Source organism: Pempheris klunzingeri, chromosome 15 (assembly GCF_042242105.1).
Source record: "Pempheris klunzingeri isolate RE-2024b chromosome 15, fPemKlu1.hap1, whole genome shotgun sequence".
In the NCBI taxonomy this organism is placed as follows: domain Eukaryota; kingdom Metazoa; phylum Chordata; class Actinopteri; order Acropomatiformes; family Pempheridae; genus Pempheris; species Pempheris klunzingeri.
This window is the reverse complement of record NC_092026.1, coordinates 132501-155218: the sequence shown is the minus strand read 5'-3', so window position 1 is coordinate 155218 and position 22718 is coordinate 132501. Positions and strand designations below refer to the sequence as shown.

The 22718-nt window shown below is 49.1% G+C and overlaps 3 protein-coding genes across 4 annotated transcripts; 2 read left to right on the top strand and 1 right to left on the bottom strand.

Moving 5' to 3' along the window:
* Nucleotides 1-418: 418 nt before the first annotated feature.
* Nucleotides 419-5688, bottom strand: rpp40 (ribonuclease P/MRP 40 subunit). 2 transcript variants are annotated; one of them, XM_070844915.1, is made up of 8 exons: nt 5331-5688; nt 4715-4859; nt 3161-3229; nt 2912-3103; nt 2658-2780; nt 2393-2573; nt 2174-2308; nt 419-1087 (listed from the first exon to the last, which is right to left on the bottom strand). In XM_070844915.1, the coding sequence occupies exons 1-8, from the start codon at nt 5445-5447 to the stop codon at nt 889-891; spliced, it is 1161 nt and encodes a 386-aa protein (XP_070701016.1). In that variant the 5' UTR covers nt 5448-5688; the 3' UTR covers nt 419-888. The 2 variants fall into 2 exon arrangements, with proteins under 2 accessions (XP_070701016.1, XP_070701017.1); XM_070844916.1 differs by having other exon boundaries at nt 2912-3007; nt 5331-5683.
* Nucleotides 5448-14432, top strand: riok1 (RIO kinase 1 (yeast)). Its single transcript, XM_070844914.1, has 17 exons — nt 5448-5937; nt 6098-6269; nt 6485-6572; nt 8606-8675; nt 8757-8799; nt 11801-11893; nt 11999-12111; nt 12213-12293; nt 12420-12506; nt 12673-12810; nt 12905-13008; nt 13146-13252; nt 13365-13430; nt 13519-13635; nt 13712-13765; nt 13886-14008; nt 14086-14432. Exons 1-17 carry the CDS (start codon nt 5885-5887, stop codon nt 14194-14196), a joined length of 1620 nt encoding a protein of 539 aa, XP_070701015.1. The 5' UTR covers nt 5448-5884; the 3' UTR covers nt 14197-14432.
* Nucleotides 14433-17374: 2942 nt separating this feature from the next.
* Nucleotides 17375-19789, top strand: LOC139214359 (inositol monophosphatase 1-like). Its single transcript, XM_070845193.1, has 8 exons — nt 17375-17434; nt 18219-18352; nt 18646-18750; nt 18906-18951; nt 19025-19133; nt 19218-19326; nt 19407-19558; nt 19641-19789. The coding sequence occupies exons 1-8, from the start codon at nt 17375-17377 to the stop codon at nt 19787-19789; spliced, it is 864 nt and encodes a 287-aa protein (XP_070701294.1).
* The last annotated feature ends 2929 nt before the right edge of the window (nt 19790-22718 follow it).

Below are 22718 nucleotides of genomic sequence, written 5' to 3'. Positions count from 1 at the left end.
CAAAGTGAGACCAGACGCCGTCTTTCTGTTCGTCACGGTGTTCCCACGCCGGCGTTCTCTACGGTGTAACGCCCGTCAGACTCTCAGATTGATCTGTACGCCTAACATGAAGCTAAGCTTAGCTTGACAAAGGAAAGGGGAACCCCACCCAACCCAGACCCCCCCCCCCCCCCCCGAGCCTGGTTCTGTTCGAGGTTTCTTCCCGTTAAAGGGGAGTTCTTCCTCCACTGTGTCCTAATCTAATCTCTGAGCTGCTCTGTGGGGATTCTTGAATCCTTCATGTTGAATTGAGCTAACACTTGTTATTAATTGGCACGGTATAAATAAAGATTGGTTGTTTGATTGAAACAGCCCAGTTACACATTACATGTTGAACTGGTCCTTTAACGCTGTTTGAGTCATCAGTCGGAGACTAGCGTCGTTTCTGCTCAAACTTTATTTTAACAACATAAAACACCAACAGGACCAGAGAAGCTCTTCAATCCTGTGTGACATCTGTTCAGCCTGGAAAGTAAAGAAGATTCAACAACTAAAGACCAGGAGGATCCCTGACGGGACGTCCAGAACCAGTCCAGAACCAGTCCAGAACCAGTCCAGAACAGACACATCTGCTTTATTGTTGGAGACAAACAAAATTGTCTGAAAACTGAACTTAATATCAGTCAGTGTTCAGATCAGAAGTGATGACCTGATCATTTGTGATCAGGGGTGGGGCCCACTTAAAGTCCTGGGTCTGCGTTGGGGGTTTACAGAGGATGAACGGGACCCAGATGACGGCGGTCCTGGTTCTGTTCTGTGACCTGTTGGCACAGTAGGCAGGTTCAAGCAAAAATAATTGATCAAATGTTTCAGTCCAAACGGAACGAAACCGGAGCGAACACAGAGCCGTCATGGCGGACAGCCGTCATAGGCCCCCGTGGCCAGGTGGAGCTGGTAGGTGTGGTCGTCGAACATCAGCAGAGTGTAGAAGTTCTCCCCCCCTCTCAGGAAGCCGTGCTCACTGCCCCCCCATGACACAGGACTGTCCACAAAACCATGAACCGTCAGGGACGCCCAGGACACCGGCTGGAGCCGCTCCAGGTAACACCTGCAAGACAGGTGAGGACAGGTGATACTAATACCACCAGTAGTAGTGTTGGGTTCATGGAAGAGATACAACAGAAACCAGGAGTTTAAGCCTCCTTCATTGTTAAAGGGTCACTCCCCTCTTTCTCCCCCTGGTCCTCTGTGTCCTCATCCTGGTGTCTGAGTGACTGGTAGGTAGTAAAAGTGTTGGAACTGGTCCAGTAGATCACCTCAGCCAGCAGCCACCAAACGGGCTGCAATGGCTGCAACGTGATCCTTTGGGACAACTGCACCTGATCACAGTAGGTCCACTAAAAGAGCTTGTTTGATCCACTGACAGGCTCAGAGTGTTATTCTAAGTGTGTGACAGCATCATGGAAAGGATCCCTACAGAGAGAGACCTGGAAGATCCTTTTGGTTTAACCACAAACAGCACACACACCAGACTACATTCACTAAAACAGGGATTTTAGAGCTGCTGCCTCCATCAGTCAGTGTGTTTGTGTCTGAGGTGATCTACTGGACCAGTTCCAACACTTTTACTGCCTACCAGTCATTCAGACACCAGGATGTGGACAGAGAGGACGCAGGGGGAGAAACAGCAGAGTTACCCTTTACTTTGACTCAATGCCTCATCTGAAATGAGTTCTTTTGTCACTTCAGAGAGGCTGAACCAGACTGAACCACAGTGTGACATCATCTGACCTGGGCACCAAGAACACAGACTCACACCTGAAAACATGCTGTGTGACCTTTGACATCACCTGTGCCACTGAGGGAGCGCATTGCAGCAGGTGTGACAGGCAGTAGTGGCGGGGGAAGGAGGTTCTGGCTGCGGGGTCTCTCCTCTCTGGGTCCCAGCTTTAGTTAGTTAGTTTGTGTTATTGTGTGACTTCAGTGTTTTAAAGGGTCAGTTTGGATCCAACAGAATACCTATGTAACACAAAAACACTAACTAACGAATGGAGGCTGCAGCAGACTGTGAATGAATGAATGTAGTCTGGTGTGTTTGAAGATAAATACAGGATGGTTTCAACAAACAGGCCTGAAAAGATGCATTAAAGTGACTGACTGAACGTGCTCACTGGAGACCTTGAGGTCAGCTGACCTGATCTGCTGGAGGAGGCGGTGGACGTCGTGAGGAAGCAGCAGCCCGCAGACAGAGACGCTCAGAGCTCGACTAAGCGTCATTTTCGGCTCTGAACACGTCAGAGAGGACAGGAAGCTGCTGGAGTCATTCTCACTGAAACCACAGAAGAAGAGCGGCGGGGGTCACACGTGTTTACTGGTAAAGTTGGTCAAGTTGTCATGGCAACAGCCCACTCACCAGCTGACGTGGGCATCCAAAGCGCCGAGCCACTCCAGGAAGCTGTGAGGGTCACACGACTGCAGGTCAGAGGTGAGCAGGGCGGGACAGGACAGGTCAGTCAGGGTGCGTCTGCTGACCTCAGGTCTGTGCTCCGACCAATCGTAACGCGACAGCAGGGCCTGCAGAGAGGCCCCACCTCCTATATGACACACGGCAGGGAGTTATGGGTAATCTCTCACCTGGATGATGACATCACTCACCTGGGTGATGACATCACTCTCACCTGGGTGATGCGTCAGCAGAAAGTCTGCCTCCAGGTGAAGTCGTGACTTCAGACCTGTGAGGAGTCTGTGGTAGCTCCGCCCACCAGGAGCCATGCAGCTGTCCGTCAGATCCACAGAGACGACTGCAGTACACAGAGTACACGGTCAGAGTACACAGTACATGGTCAGAGTACACGGTCAGTACTCAGATTATTTGTGAAGTATTTAATATGATTTCATGACAGCTGTGATGTCACTGTGATGTCGTTCAGACCATATCTGCTGCTGGTTCGCTGGTTGAATCTGGACGGTTTCCCCTCAAAACCCAACAGCTGGAAGGAGTCTTTATCCAGAGAGAGAGACAGGTGACCTGCAAACAGGTGAGAGAGAGACAGGTGACCTGCAGACAGTCCGACAGGTGAGAGAGACAGGTGACCTGCAGACAGGTGAGAGAGAGACAGGTGACCTGCAGACAGTCTGACAGGTGAGAGAGAGACAGGTGATGACATCAGAGAATGTTTACCGTTTGGCAGCAGAGCGACACAGTTATCTTCATCGATCCGCGTCCTGTATGACAAACCGTACACACTACCTACACACACACACACACACACACACACACACACAGCCAACGTAAACATGCAGAGAAGACAGCAGTTTGCTCCAGCAATCAGGTGTGTCAGGTGTGTGTCAGGCGTGTCTAGGTGGGTCCAGGTGTGTCAGGCGTGTCTAGGTGTGTCAGGCGTGTCTAGGTAGGTCCAGGTGTGTCTAGGTGGGTCCAGGTGTGTCAGGCGTGTCCAGGTGTGTCAGGCATGTCCAGGTGTGTCAGGCGTGTCCAGGTGTGTCAGGCGGGTCCAGGTGTGTCCAGGTGTGTCAGGCGTGTCCAGGTGTCTCCAGGTGTGTCCAGGCATGTCTAGGTGTGTCCAGGTGTGTCAGGCGTGTCTAGGCGTGTCCAGGTGTGTCAGGCGTGTCCAGGTGTGTCTAGGTGTGTCCAGGTGTGTCAGGCGTGTCTAGGCGTGTCCAGGTGTGTCAGGCGTGTCCAGGTGTGTCTAGGTGGGTCCAGGTGTGTCAGGCATGTCCAGGTGTGTCAGGCGTGTCCAGGTGGGTCCAGGTGTGTCAGGCGGGTCCAGGTGTGTCAGGCGTGTCCAGGTGTGTCAGGCGTGTCCAGGTGTGTCAGGCGTGTCCAGGTGTGTCCAGGCGTGTCCAGGTGTGTCCAGGCGTGTCTAGGTGTGTCCAGGTGTGTCAGGCGTGTCTAGGCGTGTCCAGGTGTGTCAGGCGTGTCTAGGTAGGTCCAGGTGTGTCAGGCGTGTCTAGGTGGGTCCAGGTGTGTCAGGCGTGTCTAGGTGTGTCAGGCGTGTCTAGGTGTGTCCAGGCATGTCTAGGCGTGTCCAGGTGTGTCAGGCGTGTCCAGGTGTGTCCAGGTGTGTCAGGCGTGTCTAGGTAGGTCCAGGTGTGTCAGGCGTGTCTAGGTGTGTCAGGCGTGTCCAGGTGTGTCAGGTGTGTCCGGGTGTGTCAGGCGTGTCCAGGTGTGTCAGGCGTGTCTAGGCGTGTCCAGGCGTGTCCGGGTGTGTCAGGCGTGTCCGGGTGTGTCAGGCGGGTCCAGGTGTGTCAGGCGTGTCCAGGTGTGTCAGGCGTGTCCAGGCGTGTCCAGGCGTGTCCAGGTGTGTCAGGCGTGTCCAGGCGTGTCAGGTGTGTCCAGGTGTGTCAGGTGTGTCCAGGTGTGTCAGGTGTGTCCAGGCATGTCTAGGTGTGTCAGGTGTGTCCAGGTGTGTCAGGTGTGTCAGGCGTGTCCAGGTGTGTCAGGTGTGTCCAGGTGTGTCAGGCGTGTCCAGGCGTGTCAGGTGTGTCCAGGCATGTCTAGGTGTGTCAGGTGTGTCAGGTGTGTCCAGGTGTGTCCAGGTGTGTCAGGCGTGTCCAGGCGTGTCCAGGCGTGTCCAGGTGTGTCAGGCGTGTCCAGGCGTGTCAGGTGTGTCCAGGTGTGTCAGGTGTGTCCAGGCATGTCTAGGTGTGTCAGGTGTGTCCAGGTGTGTCAGGTGTGTCAGGCGTGTCCAGGTGTGTCAGGCGTGTCAGGTGTTACCATGGTACACAGCAGTCTCCAAGAAGTCTTTGTCCAGCAGCTCGTATACAGGGAGCTTCCTGATCAGGTAGAAACTGCTGAAACTGTTCAACACGGTGTCCAGGTGAGAGGGGGCGGAGCTACACTCAGGCAGTAGCACAGACACCTGCACAGGTGAAACAATGCAGCTCAGTACTAATCTGGAACACCTTCCTCAGGTGAGTGACCTTTTAAAATCAAAGCAGAGTCATTTTTGAGAGCAAAATTTCTCTATTAGTTCCTCCCGTTAAAGGGGAGTTCTTCCTCCACTGTGTCCTAATCTAATCTCTGAGCTGCTCTGTGGGGATTCTTGATGGAAACAGTCTGAGAGAACACTGCTGTGACCTGGAGCTGGAGAGAGAAACACTGACTGATTGATTGTACTAGATAGAGAGTACTAGCACTGCAGTATTAGTATACCGCTGGTCGTGTTCTGTGTGTATTTATTCCAGCCATTTTATTTTGTAAAAGTTCATCTTCTCTATTTTAAGTCCAGATTTTAATTTTGAAATTCCGCGCCGACACGTCTGTTTCCTGTTAGCATGCTAGCTGCTAACGCGCGTTATCTTGGGCTACGCTAACACGACAGCGGTGGTACCTTGTAGTTGAAGTGCAACTGTTCCACCTGAGAGCTGAGCCGGTTCCGCTGGTCCAGGAAACTGGACCGCTCCCGGACCAGCAGGGACCGGGGGGTCCGGTCCAGGTCGGCGGACATCCTGAGAACCTCTCCGTCAAACACCGACTTTATCCAGTGCGGTGCCCGGAGCGGGAAGCTAACGAAGGCTAAAGCAAACCGCTACAACGGACTTACTGTTGAGGTTTTCAACATGAAAGCTTCCGACTGGAGATGAAATAAAAATGATGTAAATGTTCGAAAAATGAAGCCAGAACAGAGAAACGCTCAGTACAGATAGAGGACTCTGACAGGTTACTTTATTCACCGGAAACTCTTTGCTCCTGTATTCGCCCAGTTAAAGCTAAACAAACTGTTACTGAATAGTTTGGTCCCTCGTCTGTTGCCATAGTCACATGTTCAGACCCGGAAGTGGAGTGACCACGCTGCTGGAGACGATCAGAGTGAGCTGCTGAAACCCGGCCTGAATCGAGTTTAGTTCTGGTTTGGTTTAGTTCTGCTCTGTGTCGTGTGACGTCATGTCGGCGGTGGGCTGTGTACCTGGACAGTTTGATGACGCAGAGGAGGACAGGTGATCCTAATCAATCCTCTGATCACTGATAGAGTGTGTGTGTGAGAGTGAGAGTGAGAGTGAGAGTGTACGTGTACGCGCGCGGACACAGTTTCCTGGTCCAGACCAGAAGGATCCATCAGGTCATCTCTGCTGCTTTCTGGTTTTGTCTTGTCTGCAGTGACCAATCAGGACTGTTGGCTGTGCGGAATCACATGACCGATGTGAGAGAGCAGCCTTCATCGGAGGAGGAGGAGGATGATGAAGAGGAGAATGATGATGAGGAGTGGGAGTGGTGTTCATCAGGAGGAGATTTGACTAAAAGATACAACAGGACCAGTCTGAGCTGTCAGGTGACCAGTCTGATCACAGATCAATAGTTATTATTGGTTGATTACTGATGACTAATTATTGAGGATTGATTGATCGCTGACATCTGTGTGGTCCTCTGACTGTGGCGCTGCATCAGTGCTTCCGGTCTAATAATCATCAGTGACCTTTTATTTTGTAAAGTTAAACACAGGAAAATTGATGATGTCATCAGCACACATCTGTTTCTATTGGTCAGTCCAACAGACAGAATCCGACCAATAAGATGCTGCCGTCAACCCCGTCTGATAAAGCTCTGAGGAAGTACGAGCACAAGATCAACCTGGGTAACACACACACACACTGTACACACAGTCAGTAATACACACACACACACTGTACACACAGTCAGTAATACACACACACTGTACACACAGTCAGTAATACACACACACTGTAACACACAGTCAGTAACACACACACACACACTGTAACACACACAGTCAATAACACACACACACACAGTCAGTAACACACACAGTCAATAACACACACACACAGTCAATAACACACACACACAGTCAGTAACACACACAGTCAGTAACACACACAGTCAGTAACACACACAGTCAATAACACACACACACAGTCAGTAACACACACAGTCAGTAACACACACAGTCAATAACACACACACACACAGTCAGTAACACACACACACTGTAACACACAGTCAGTAACACACACACACACAGTCAGTAACACACACACACACACACAGTCAGTAACACACACAGACTAACACACACACACACACACACACACACTGTAACACACACACACACAGTCAGTAACACACACAGACTAACACACACACACACACACACACACACACTGTAACACACAGTCAGTAACACACACACACACACACACACACACACAGTCAGTAACACACACACACACACACACACACTGTAACACACACAGTCAGTAACACACACAGTCAATAACACACACACACACAGTCAGTAACACACACACACTGTAACACACACAGTCAGTAACACACAGTCAATAACACACACACAGTCAGTAACACACACACACAGTCAGTAACACACACACACACACACGCACAGTCAGTAACACACACAGACTAACACACACACACTGTAACACACACACACACAGTCAGTAACACACACAGACTAACACACACACACACACACTGTAACACACACAGTCAGTAACACACACACACACACACACACACAAACACTGTAACACACACAGTCAGTAACACACACAGACTAACACACACACACACACACACACACACACACACTGTAACACACACAGTCAGTAACACACACACAGTCAATAACACACACAGTCAATAACACACACACACACAGTCAATAACACACACACACACACACACACACACACTGTAACACACACAGTCAATAACACACACAGTCAATAACACACACACACACACACACACACACACACAGTCAATAACAGACACACACACAGTCAATAACAGACACACACACACACACACACACACACAGTCAATAACAGACACACACACACACAGTCAATAACAGACACACACACACACACAGTCAATAACAGACACACACACACACACACAGTCAATAACACACACACACAGTCAATAACAGACACACACACACACACAGTCAATAACAGACACACACACACACACACACACACACACACACAGTCAATAACAGACACACACACAGTCAATAACACACACACACACACATACAGTCAGTAACTAACAGACACACACACATACAGTCAATAACACACACACACACTCACAGTCAATAACACACACACACACACACACATACAGTCAATAACACACACACACAGTCAATAACACACACACACACAGTCAATAACACACACACACACAGTCAATAACACACACACACACAGTCAATAACACACACACACAGTCAATAACACACACACACACACACAGTCAATAACACACACACACACACACAGTCAATAACACACACACACACAGTCAATAACAGACACACACACACACACACACACAGTCAATAACACACACACACAGTCAATAACACACACACACACACACAGTCAATAACACACACACACACACACACACACACACACACAGTCAATAACACACACACACACATACAGTCAATAACACACACACACACACACAGTCAATAACACACACACACACACACAGTCAATAACATACACACACACACACACACAGTCAATAACACACACACACACACACAGTCAATAACACACACACACACACACACATTCTGATCACTTTGTGTTCTGGTTCCAGATAAACTGGATTTTGCTGATTCTGTGATCAATAAAGTGACGACGATGCAGAAACAGAGAGACGCTGACACGTATGTGTGACCTCAGCTGAGTGTTTACATCACAGGTCATGTGACCGATGGACTAACATTCTGATTGGCTGCTCTCTGCAGGTACAGAGTGAAAGACAAATCAGATCGAGCCACAGTCGAACAGGTGAGCATCAACACCCACGCTTTTACTTAGAAAGGGTCTGACAGGAAGTGAACAGCAGGATGAACGGTGATATCACACTGATCACCAACTCAGCTCACACACGATTTGATTCTTGATCACGCAATTAATGAATGAATTGATTAATCCTCAGTTAGTGGAGAAGTCGTCCCACAAGCCAACATGACGATCACGTGACATCTGCTCAAACGATGTTGGTTGACGTTTGTATTGATTGTTAATCAGTGACAGATCAGGCTCATCAATCAATCAATCAGCCAACCAATCAATCAGTCAGTGTTTCTCTCTCCAGCTCCAGGTCACAGCAGTGTTTCTCTCTCCAGCTCCAGGTCACAGCAGTGTTTCTCTCTCCAGCTTCAGGTCACAGCAGTGTTTCTCTCTCCAGCTCCAGGTCACAGCAGTGTTTCTCTCAGACTGTTTCCATAAAGAGCAGCTCAGAACAAACTCTTTCATTCAGAGACCAAAGATTCAGGAATTCAACAGGAAGGATTCAAGAATCCCCACAGAGCAGCTCAGAGATTAGATTAGGACACAGTGGAGGAAGAACTCCCCTTTAACGGGAGGAAGAACTCCCCTTTAACGGGAGGAAGAACTCCCCTTTAACGGGAAGAACTCCCCTTTAACGGGAGGAACTCCCCTTTAATGGGAAGAACTCCCCTTTAACGGGAGGAAGAACTCCCCTTTAACAAGAGGAAGAACTCCCCTTTAACGGGAAGAACTCCCCTTTAACGGGGAGAACTCCCCTTTAACGGGAGGAAGAACTCCCCTTTAATGGGAGGAACTCCCCTTTAACGGGAGGAAGAACTCCCCTTTAACGGGAAGAACTCCCCTTTAACAAGAGGAAGAACTCCCCTTTAACGGGGAGAACTCCCCTTTAACGGGAGGACTCCCCTTTAACTGGAGGAAGAACTCCCCTTTAACTGGAGGAAGAACTCCCCTTTAACAAGAGGAAGAACTCCCCTTTAACGGGAAGAACTCCCCTTTAACAAGAGGAAGAACTCCCCTTTAACAGAAGAACACTCCTTTAACGGGAAGAAACCTCAAACAGAACCAGGCTCAGAGGGGGGTTTCTGTTGGGGTCCATGTTGGAGAGAGAGAGAACTAACAGTAACTACAGTACTGATCAATGTGACTGATACTGATCAATATGGTAGCAGGTAAAATGTGTGAATAATAATAACAGGACTAAAATAGTTGGTGGCTGACGATCCGCAGCAGGAGAACCAGGACCAGGATCCACAGGAACCTGAGAACCACAGCAGCAGAACCAGGACCAGGATCCACAGGAACCAGAGAACCACAGCAGGAGAACCAGGACCAGGATCCACAGGAACCAGAGAACCACAGCAGGAGAACCAGGACCAGGATCCACAGGAACCAGAGAACCACAGCAGGAGAACCAGGACCAGGATCCACAGGAACCAGAGAACCACAGCAGGAGAACCAGGACCAGGATCCACAGGAACCTGAGAACCACAGCAGCAGAACCAGGACCAGGATCCACAGGAACCAGAGAACCACAGCAGGAGAACCAGGACCAGGATCCACAGGAACCAGAGAACCACAGCAGGAGAACCAGGACCAGGATCCACAGGAACCAGAGAACCACAGCAGGAGAGCCAGGACCAGGATCCACAGGAACCTGAGAACCACAGCAGCAGGACCAGGACCAGGATCCACAGGAACCTGAGAACCACAGCAGCAGGACCAGGAACCAGAGAACCACAGCAGGAGACCCAGGACCAGGATCCACAGGAACCTGAGAACCACAGCAGCAGAACCAGGACCAGGATCCACAGGAACCAGAGAACCACAGCAGGAGAACCAGGACCAGGATCCACAGGAACCAGAGAACCACAGCAGGAGAACCAGGACCAGGATCCACAGGAACCAGAGAACCACAGCAGGAGAGCCAGGACCAGGATCCACAGGAACCTGAGAACCACAGCAGCAGGACCAGGACCAGGATCCACAGGAACCTGAGAACCACAGCAGCAGGACCAGGAACCAGAGAACCACAGCAGGAGACCCAGGACCAGGATCCACAGGAACCTGAGAACCACAGCAGCAGAACCAGGATCCATAGGATCCATAGGAACCAGAGAACCACAGCAGGAGAGCCAGGGCCAGGATCCACAGGAACCAGTGAACCACAGCAGGAGAACCAGGACCAGGATCCACAGGAACCTGAGAGATGAGAAAAGCACAGAAAGGCTCCGGGGAAGATACCAAGTTAGTAACAGACATTAAAGAGACATGAAGCATCAGGATGAAGAGGAAGAGGAGGAGAGAGGAGCCCAGTGCATCATGGGAGTCCCCCGGCAGTCTGAGCCTATAGCAGCATAACTAGGGGCTGGTCCAAGACCTGATCCAGTCCTGAACTATAGGCTTCATCACTAAGGAAGGTTTTTAGTCCACTCTTAAATGTAGAGAGGGTGTCTGCCCCCTGAACCCAGACTGGAAGGAGGTTCCACAGGAGAGGAGCCTGATAGCTGAAAGCTCTGGCTCCATCACTACTTTAGAGGACTTTAGGAACCACCAGTAGACCTGCAGTCTGGGAGCACAGTGCTCTAGTGGGGTAGTACGGTACTATGAGCTCTTTAAGAGATGATGGAGCCTGAACATTAAGAGCTTTGGAGGTGAGGAGAAGGATTTTAAACTCTATTCTAGATTTGACTGGAAGCCAGTGAAGAGAAGCCAGTACAGGAGAAAGATGGTCTCTTCTCTTAGTTCTGGTCAGAACAGGAGCAGCAGCGTTCTGGACCAGCTGGAGAGTCTTTAAGGACTTATTGGGGCAGCCTGATAATAAGGAACAGAAATAATCCAACCTGGAAGTGACTAATGTGTGGACTAGTGTTTCTGCATCATTCAGAGACAATGATGTGAAGGTATCGTTATTGATCCGGTGGTCAGACAGATCCATAAGCAGTGCGTCTGTGATGTCACTGGTTGAGGTCATGTGATCATTATTCTTCTTCTGCAGGTTTTAGACCCTCGAACTCGAATGATTCTCTTTAAGATGCTGAGCCGAGGAGTCATCAGTGAAATCAACGGCTGCATCAGTACCGGGAAGGAGGTCAGACATCGAATGATAGACTGATCAGTAACACCGATCAGTACCAGTGTTGTGTCCAGCTGACGTTCTGGTTCTTCAGGTTCTAACTGTGTGTTTGTTCTTCAGGCCAACGTCTATCAGGCTAGAACATCAGCAGGAGACGGAAGAGCCGTCAAGATCTACAAGACGTCCATCCTGCTGTTCAGAGACCGCGACAAGTACGTCAGCGGGGAGTTCAGGTCAGTCCTCCACCACCGAAGAAGAGTTCAGGCAGTCCTCCACCACCGAAGAAGAAGCAGTCAGTAACAGTGTACTAAGTTGTTCCTCTGTTGTTCTGCAGGTTCCGTCATGGCTACTGTAAAGGAAACCCCAGGAAGATGGTGAGAACCTGGGCAGAGAAGGAGATGAGGAACCTCATCAGGTCAGAACCGTTCTATCAACAGAGAAAACCCTGTAGAACCTGTTGGGACTGATGGGTAGAACACAGTAGAACTTGATGGGACTGATGGGTAGAACACAGTAGAACCTGATGGTGTGTGTGTTCCAGGCTGCAGACGGCAGGAATCCCGAGTCCAGAACCGCTCCTGCTTAGAAGTCACGTTCTTCTGATGGGCTTCATTGGAAAAGACAACATGTAAGAATTGATCAGGATGATTGATTAACCAACACTGGTCATTTATCCATCAGTTCTGTATTGATCGTGGCTCCTGCATTGATTATTGCTTCCTGTAATGATTTGTGTCTCTTGTATTGATTGTTGTTTCCTACATTGATCGGTGGCTCCTGTATTGATTGGCCAGACCGGCTCCTCTGCTGAAGAACGCCTCGTTGTCGGAATCGAAGGCTTGTGAGCTCTACCTGCAGGTTCTTCAGAACATGAGGAAGATGTTCCAGGAGGCTCGACTCGTCCACGCCGACCTCAGCGAGTTCAACATGCTGTAAGAGACCACGCCCACCGGCAAGACACGGCCATCACACACAGCCCCTTGAAATAAAAGTCACGGTCATAAGGGTTTCCTCTCCCGTCGGCAGATATCACAACGGAGACGCTTACATCATCGACGTGTCGCAGTCGGTGGAGCACGACCATCCTCACGCTCTGGAGTTCCTCAGGAAGGACTGCAGCAACGTTAACGGTAAGGGGCTGCAGCGCCGTGTTCTCTACTGCCCCCTGCTCTCTGTGTTCTCCCTGCGAGGTTCTAACTTGACTCTGGTCTCTTTGATCCGTCTGGCCTCAAACCTGTCAGCTGACCTGTTTGGTTCTTTTTCCCAGAGTTCTTCGTGAAGCGCGGCGTGGCCGTGATGACAGTCAGAGAGCTGTTTGACTTCATCACCGACCCATCGATCACCTGCAGCAACATTGACCAGTACCTGCAGAAGGTCAGAGAACGTCCTGAAACAGACTGGTTTTGTTCTGTGTTCTAGATAAGATCATATGAGTGTCTCTGATTGGTCAGGTCATCAGTCTGAGTGTCTCTGATTGGTTATCCAGGCGATGGTGATTGCGGCTGAGCGGACGTCAGAGCAGCGATCCGATCAGGACCGAGTGGAAGAGGAGGTGACAGAAATAAACATCATCCTGTTGAACTGGTTACTATGACAACCACCTGCCTCACACTGCCCCCCACTCCCTCCCTCCCTTCCAGGTGTTTAAGAAGGCCTACATCCCCCGCACACTGACCGAGGTGAGTCACTATGAGAGAGACGTGGACCTGATGAAAGCAAAGGAGGAAGAGTCGACTGTCAGCGGACACCACGACAACGTAAGGAACACACACACACACACACACACACACACACTTGTAACAAGATGATGCTGATGAAGATGTTGTCGCTCAGGTTCTCTATCAGACGCTGACCGGACTGAAGAAGGACCTGTCTGGAGTTCAGACGGTACGACCACCTCACACTGTTAGCTGCCCTTAGCCTAGTCTAGAATAGCCTAGCCGCATATTGTAAATATGGGCCTCTGTACCTGCAGAGATTTATTCAGACAGTTTGACGTCTCCTCAGGTCCCGGCTCTCCTGGAGGACGACCAGCCTTCATCCTCGGAGGAGGAGGAGGAGGAGGAGGAGGATGAGGATAAAGAGGAAGAGCAGCAGGAGCAGAGTGAGGAAGCCCCGATGGACAAAAAGGTGTTTTAACAGTCCTCCTGATTTACTGTTTATATTGTGGTGGTTTGTTTCTGATGCCTTCATTTGTTTCCTGTCAGGAGAAGAAGAAGATGGTGAAGGAAGCTCAGAGAGAAAAACGGAAAAACAAAATCCCAAAACACATCAAGAAGAGGAAAGAAAAGGTGTCCAAGATGAAGAAAGGAAGATGATGACTTCCTGTTTGTCAGAACTCCTTCGATCGTCCATAAACATGAAAACCTGACTGAACAGTCTGTTCGAATCAGCCAATCAGAGCTGAGTCAACTGTGAAATTTGAAGTGGAAACAGAAACACTGGCTCAACAGGACGCCGCCTGATGACATCCCGACCAGCATTAATGATGTCATCGATTGTGCAGACGAACAGAAAACATCCGACGAAACTTTATTAAAACGTTTAATCACTGTTTTTATCATTCTGTCATCTTTTTCATTACTAACCTGGCAGCCAGCAAGCCATTAGCAAGCTAATTCAAGCAAATCCATCATCAGATAGATGGTCATGTGACCTGTCAGCATTCAGGATGAGGACCTGAGGGAGGACAGCCACTGTTGGGAACATGTTAGCATGTTCAGTAAATGGCCAACAGGCTCTTACGGCAACCCTGTTGCTATGGTTACACATTTAATGTAGTCAGAGCGTTAGTAGGTGTGTGACATCAGTTTAAGGGACAGCCATCAGTCAGACTCAAGCTTTCACTCTGGTGTGTGTGTGTGTGTGTGTTCAGTACACACACACACACACACTGACATTGCAGTGTGTGTGTGTGTGTTTGTTCAGTACACACACACACACTGACATTGCAGTGTGTGTGTGTGTGTTTGTTCAGTACACACACACACTGACATTGCAGTGTGTGTGTGTGTGTGTTTGTTCAGTACACACACACACTGACATTGCAGTGTGTGTAATCTGTGTGTGCGTCAGCAGCATTTCAGCTCACAGACGTTTTGTTCCTGTTGCAGTTTATCATCTGATTTGTCACACACATACTTGTACTTCTGTCTCTATGAGGACCGTCATTAGTCTGATCTTCCTCAGCCCTTTAACTGATCCTGATCCTGATCCTGATCGTCACCTGAACCTTTGAACCAAGTCTGAACCCTCAACGACCCTTCAAAGTGGTGACAACCAAAATGTCCTCACTATGTAGCACGTACAAGAACACACAGACTGATAAGACAGGCTCCGCCTGCCACACAGCCACATGGGACAACTGAGGCTCCTGTACAGGATCAGAACTGCTCACTCAGTCTGAGGGTCTGTGGACACACGGACCGTTCACCTGTCCTGCCGTGTCCCGGGATGCAAAGCGCTGAGCGGTGCAGAATGCTTTGTAAAAGTAATTTCACCTCAGCAGTCGACCAGAATCTGTGTATGATCTGTCTGAGCAGAAATCAGCCTGTTAGCCTGTTAGCCTGTTAGCCCTACTGGAATGTCCCATAGAGATTAGCCAGTTAGCTAACATTAGCTCACAGTTGGATGGATAGATGTTCACTACAGATGTGACGTTCGCGAACGAGTCGAGTCTTTTGAACGGCTCTTTTAAGTGAATGATGAGAACCGATTCGCAGTTGCGAGACGTTCTTATATGCAAATTGCCTGCGCTGCCTTCATGTGTCACCTGTGTGCCCCACGAGTCTGAGTCGTCTACGCTGCCTTCACCTGAACGACTAATGACATCTCCGAGTTTGAGTCGTCCACAACACGCTCCATTCACGTGGACGCAGCTACAGATGCGCAGCATTAGGGGAGGAGATATTAGTGAGCGCCGCCCGACCGGACTGAAGACATTTACATTTAGCGCAGGATCAGGGAGCAGGAGATATTAACAACTGAAGAAAAGTCATTTGTTATTGTTTCCATTGTTCTGATGTGGATTCGAGTCAAGGAGCTGAGTTCCTGTTTGTAAAGTAGTTCAGGTGAACACACACCAGGTAGTTTAGTACAATTATGCATTCACATTTGTATCATGTCTTAATTTTTATTTATATTGTTATATATATATATATATATATTATTATTTATCATTTTCATATTTTTTCTGTATTGTTAAAATGTTCATGTATGGAAAATTTCACACTAAAGTTATTTTGCATGGAAGTTATCTGCAGCCTGCGTAGTTTTTATTGTGCCACAAAGTTTTTTAGGTGAAGGGAAAATTCAAAATCACTGTCAAAGCATGTTGGTACGGCACCATCTTATGGAATGATTCCACTGAAAACACAAGCCAAATGAAATTCTAATCAATATTTCAGAATAAATATGTATAAGTTTGAATTATTCTGAATCAAATCTTATTTTACAACTGCTGCCAGTGATTGTTTCCTTGATGAAAACAAGTTACCCCTGGTTGCCTTCTAATAAATAAATAAATAAATATAACAAGTCAGTCGTTTGAACGGCTCTTTGAAAGGAACGGCTCCTCAAGATCCGGCTCCCTTCAAAGAGCCATAAATCCCATCTCTAATGTTCACTCATTGTTCACACTGAACAGAGCGTCTATGGGAGCTGCTCTCAACCAGACTTCACTGTATTTTTGTTCAATTCTGAGAGCGATGACGAACACAGAGACTAATCAGTGTTCTGTCCTCAGACTCTGATGTTCTGTTGCTGCTGATATGAAGACAATCAGACATCAGCTCTGTCAAACAGGATTAGTGGTGACAAGGAGTCCCTGAAGAGGACGTCTGTCTGCAGTCAGCTGACTGATGTTACACGTGCTGCCACTTCCTCCTGACCACTCCCCCACCCTCCCCCAACAGACTGTAGCTCAAACAAGACTTTTGTAAAATGGAGACTTCTTTCTATGGAGTTCTGTATGAGACAAACGGAGGAGACTCCTGGAGGGAGAGGCCCTGCTATTCCATGCAGCGCTGCCATTGGCTGGCTGTGAGACAGCAAGGCGGGATCTGAGCTCTGATTGGCTGTTTGTCAAATAAAAAGAGAAAAAAACATCTGAGGAGATCACAGATTTTCTTTAGACCCTGAGGTACAAACACGCTGGGTCTTCTGGTTCTACTTGTTCTAATGGTTTTTCCATGTTCTTCTGTCTTAAGTTTTTCTTTTATTTATTTTATTTTCTGTTCCTTTTCTTCTCTCCTTTCTTTCTTCATCTCATCTTCTCTCTCTCTCCCATCTTCCTCCACATCCTCCTCTCCCTGTCTTTCTCTTGATTCTTCTCCTCTCGCGTCCAGCATCTTCTCCTCCCTCTTTCGTCTTTTTCTCCCCTTCCATTTTGTATTTTATTCTCATTTTTCTTTCTCCTCTTCCTCTCTGATGTCGGTCTTTCTTCTTCTCTGACAGGAGGTCTCACTGTTACATTTTCTGCTCTTCATCCTCATCATCATGGCCGACTGGACTGACTGTCTGAACTTCGGTATCTCTGTTGCCAAACAAGCCAGCGAGGTAAGAACACTGATCAATCAGAGCACGGCACTCAGTCGGAGTACAAATATACGACCAAAAACTAAAGCACTTGAGCTCCTCTGATTGGTCGGTTTTAGAAATTAGTTTCATAACTTTCTACTTTGATAAAAACAGCAAAGAATGTGATGTTTTTGTGTTTGAGCCGCTAAACTTTAAATGACCCCAACACCCACACACAGATACCTGACATACAGGTGTGTTCAGAGTAGGTCAGGTGACCCCTGACCAGCAGGTGGCCTCCTCTGTTTAAACTCTGATTACTTTGTGTTGATCTGAACCTTTAAAACACCAAAGTCACACCAACACACTAACTGATGGAGGCAGCAGCTCTAAAATCCCTGTTTTAGTGAATGTAGTCTGGTGTGTGTGCTGTTTGTGGTTAAACCAAAAGGATCTTCCAGGTCTCTCTCTGTAGGGATCCTTTCCATGATGCTGTCACACACTTAGAATAACACTCTGAGCCTGTCAGTGGATCAAACAAGCTCTTTTAGTGGACCTACTGTGATCAGGTGCAGTTGTCCCAAAGGATCACGTTGCAGCCATTGCAGCCCGTTTGGTGGCTGCTGGCTGAGGTGATCTACTGGACCAGTTCTGGCTGAGGTGATCTACTGGACCAGTTCCAACACTTTTACTACCTACCAGTCACTCAGACAGCAGAATGTGGACACAGAGGACCAGGGGGAGAAAGAGGGGAGTGACCCTTTAATTATCAACTGCAGATCAAAGTGAGTGCCGTTTCTGTTTCTATGTCTGTGTTTTTCAGATCATCCTGTTGGCGTTTCAGCAGCAGAAAGACGTGAAGCTGAAAAGTTCTCCGGCTGATTTGGTGACAGAAACCGACCAAAGAGTCGAGAAGATCCTGATCTCTGCTATCAGGAACCAATACCCTCAACACAGGTGTCGCTCTACTGTTGGAACCAATAATAATAATAATAATATGTTTCTTTTTTCTCTGTCTTTCTGATTTGATGGATGGGTTCTTGTTTGTCGGGTTCTTGTTGACCACAGACACTTTAGGTTCTGTAAGAACAGACTCTGAGCTCTCTGAAATGAAGAAACAAACCAGAACTATCAAACTGATCTGCAGATAGAAAATCAGTGGAATGACCCTTTAAATAAAACTGATTGTGATTGGACATCAGACAGGAAGTCAGCAGGTAAAGGTGCTGTTGTTTGACCTCTGACCTCAGGTTCATTGGGGAGGAGTCTGTGGCTGCAGGTGAGCGTCTGGACCTGACTGACAGTCCCACCTGGATCATCGACCCCATCGATGGGACCGTTAACTTCGTACACAGGTGAGAGGCAGTGACATCACAGTGTGGGTGGAGAATGTACCTAAGCCGTCATGGTGTCGTTCATGCGTTCAACTTCCTGCTGATGGTTCACAATAAAAGTCTGTTCATAGAACCAGAGTTACATCTTTAACTGCAGCTGCCATTTGTCCCGGCAGGTTTCCGTTTGTGGCCGTCTCCATCGCCTTCACTGTCAACAAGCAGGTACGCTCACCTGTCGTCAGAGGTCGGGGGGGGGCAGACAGGAAGTGGACTGACATGTTGTTGTCGCCGTCAGACGGAGTTTGGGATCGTGTACAGCTGTGTGGAGGACAAACTGTTCTACGCTCAGAGAGGAAGAGGAGCGTTCCTGAACGGCGAGCTGCTGCGCGCCTCCGGACAGGAAGGTGACATCACACACACACGCACACACACCTGTACTCTTAAGGTGGAGTTGGATTGACTGTGACCACTCTGTCCCCTCCAATCAGACGTCAGCAGGTGTGTGGTGGTGACGGAGATCGGGGCGGAGCGTGACGACCTCGCTCTGTCCACCATGACCTCCAACATCTTCAGGCTGCTCAAACTTCCTGTTCATGGGTGAGGACGGCCAATGACACGCCTCCAACATGTTCTCCGAGACGGAGACAGGTTGTTAGCGTGTTTGTTGTATGTTCCAGTATCCGTGCGCTGGGGACGGCGGCAGTCGACATGTGTCAGGTGGCGACAGGTGGCGCCGACGCCTACTATCACATCGGGATGCACTGCTGGGACATCGCCGCCTCTGCCATCATCGTCCAGGAGGCTGGAGGCGTCGTCATGGATACAGATGGTCTGTATTTGATGTGTGGTATGCCACCTGAGTGTACCTGGGGGGGCGTGTCCTCCTCTCATTGGTCCGTGTGTCTCCTCAGGCTCACACTTCGACATGATGTCCAGGAGGGTCATCGCTGCCAGCTCCTCCACGGTGGCCAATCGTATCGCTCAGGTCATCCAAGCGTTTCCCTGTCGCCGTGACGATGAGGAACCCCACAGGTGTGTTTGCGGAGCAAATGGCGTGTAGGTCAGCTGACAGGAAGTGTGACGGAGGCGCTCCTGCTGAATGTCGTCATGATTCTGCTGATAAACCTGAGGACTCCGTCCCACGTTCACCTGTCGTCTCTCAACAGGTGAAGCTCATCTGGTCGCATCATGAACCTGAACACAGTCAACCAATAAAAACCAGAACCAAGAGTCACTTACACACACGTGTGTGTGTGTCTGTGTGTCTGTATATACAATGTGTGTGTTGAATCTTTCTGAGTATCATTTTGTATGAATTACTTCCTGGCTGCACACACACTCACACACTCTCTCACACACTCACACACTCTCTCACACACTCACACACACACTCACACACACACTCACACTCACACACACTCACACACTCTCTCACACACTCACACACTCTCACACTCTCTCACACACTCACACACACACACACTCACACACTCACACACTCACACACACTCACACACACACACACACTCACACACTCTCACACACTCACACACACTCTCACACACTCACACACACTCACACACTCTCTCTCACACTCTCTCACACACTCACACACTCTCACACTCTCTCACACACTCACACACACACACACTCACACACTCTCACACACTCACACACTCTCTCTCACACTCTCTCACACACTCACACACTCTCACACTCTCACACACACTCACACACACACACACTCACACACTCACACACTCACACACACTCACACACACACACACTCACACACTCACACACTCACACACACTCACACACACACACACACTCACACACTCTCACACACTCACACACACTCTCTCACACACTCACACACACTCACACACTCTCTCTCACACTCTCTCACACACTCACACACTCTCACACTCTCTCACACACTCACACACACACACACTCACACACTCTCACACACTCACACACTCTCTCTCACACTCTCTCACACACTCACACACTCTCACACTCTCTCACACACTCACACACACACACACTCACACACTCTCACACACTCACACACTCTCTCTCACACTCTCTCACACACTCACACACTCTCACACTCTCTCACACACTCACACACTCTCACACTCTCTCACACACTCACACACTCTCACACTCTCTCACACACACACACTCACACACACTCTCACACACTCACACACTCACACACTCTCTCTCACACTCTCTCACACACTCACACACACTCACACACTCACACACACTCACACACACTCACTCACACTCTCACACACACACTCACTCATACACACACTCACACACACTCACTCACACTCGCTCACACTCTCTCACACACTCACACACTCTCACACTCTCTCACACACTCACACACACACACACTCACACACTCACACACTCACACACACTCACACACACACACACTCACACACTCTCACACACTCACACACACTCTCTCACACACTCACACACACTCACACACTCTCTCTCACACTCTCTCACACACTCACACACTCTCACACTCTCTCACACACTCACACACACACACACTCACACACTCTCACACACTCACACACTCTCTCTCACACTCTCTCACACACTCACACACTCTCACACTCTCACACACACTCACACACTCTCTCTCACACTCTCTCACACACTCACACACTCTCACACTCTCTCACACACTCTCACACACTCACACACACTCACACACACACACTCACACACTCTCACACACTCACACACTCACACACTCTCTCTCACACTCTCTCACACACTCACACACTCACACACACTCACACACACTCACTCACACTCTCTCACACACACACTCACTCACACACACACTCACACACACTCACTCACACTCGCTCACACTCTCTCACACACTCACACACACTCACACACTCTCACACACACTCTCACACACTCTCACACTCTCTCTCACACTCTCTCACACACTCACACACTCTCTCTCACACTCTCTCACACACTCGCTCACACTCTCTCACACACTCACACACACTCACACACACTCACACACTCTCACACACACTCTCACACACTCTCACACACTCACACACTCTCTCTCACACTCTCTCACACACTCACACACTCTCTCTCACACTCTCTCACACACTCGCTCACACTCTCTCACACACTCACACACACTCACACACACTCTCTCACACTCTCTCACACACACTCTCTCACACTCTCTCACACACTCGCTCACACTCTCTCACACACTCACACACTCTCTCTCACACTCTCTCACACACTCGCTCACACTCTCTCACACACTCACACACACTCTCTCACACTCTCTCACACACTCACACACACTCTCTCACACTCTCTCACACACTCGCTCACACTCTCACACACTCACACACACTCACACACACTCTCTCACACTCTCTCACACACTCACACACACTCTCTCACACACTCGCTCACACTCTCTCACACACTCTCACACTCTCTCACACACTCACACACACTCACACACACTCTCTCACACTCTCTCACACACTCACACACACTCTCTCACACTCTCTCACACACTCGCTCACACTCTCTCACACACTCACACACACTCACACACACTCTCTCACACACTCACACACACTCTCTCACACTCTCTCACACACTCGCTCACACTCTCTCACACTCTCTCACACACTCACACACACTCACACACACTCTCTCACACTCTCTCACACACTCACACACACTCTCACACACTCACTCACACTCTCTCACACTCGCTCACACTCTCTCACACACTCACACACACTCACACACACTCTCTCACACACTCACACACACTCACTCACACACTCACACACACTCTCTCACACACTCACTCACACTCTCACACACTCTCACACTCTCTCACACACTCACACACACACTCACACACACTCTCTCACACACTCACACACACTCTC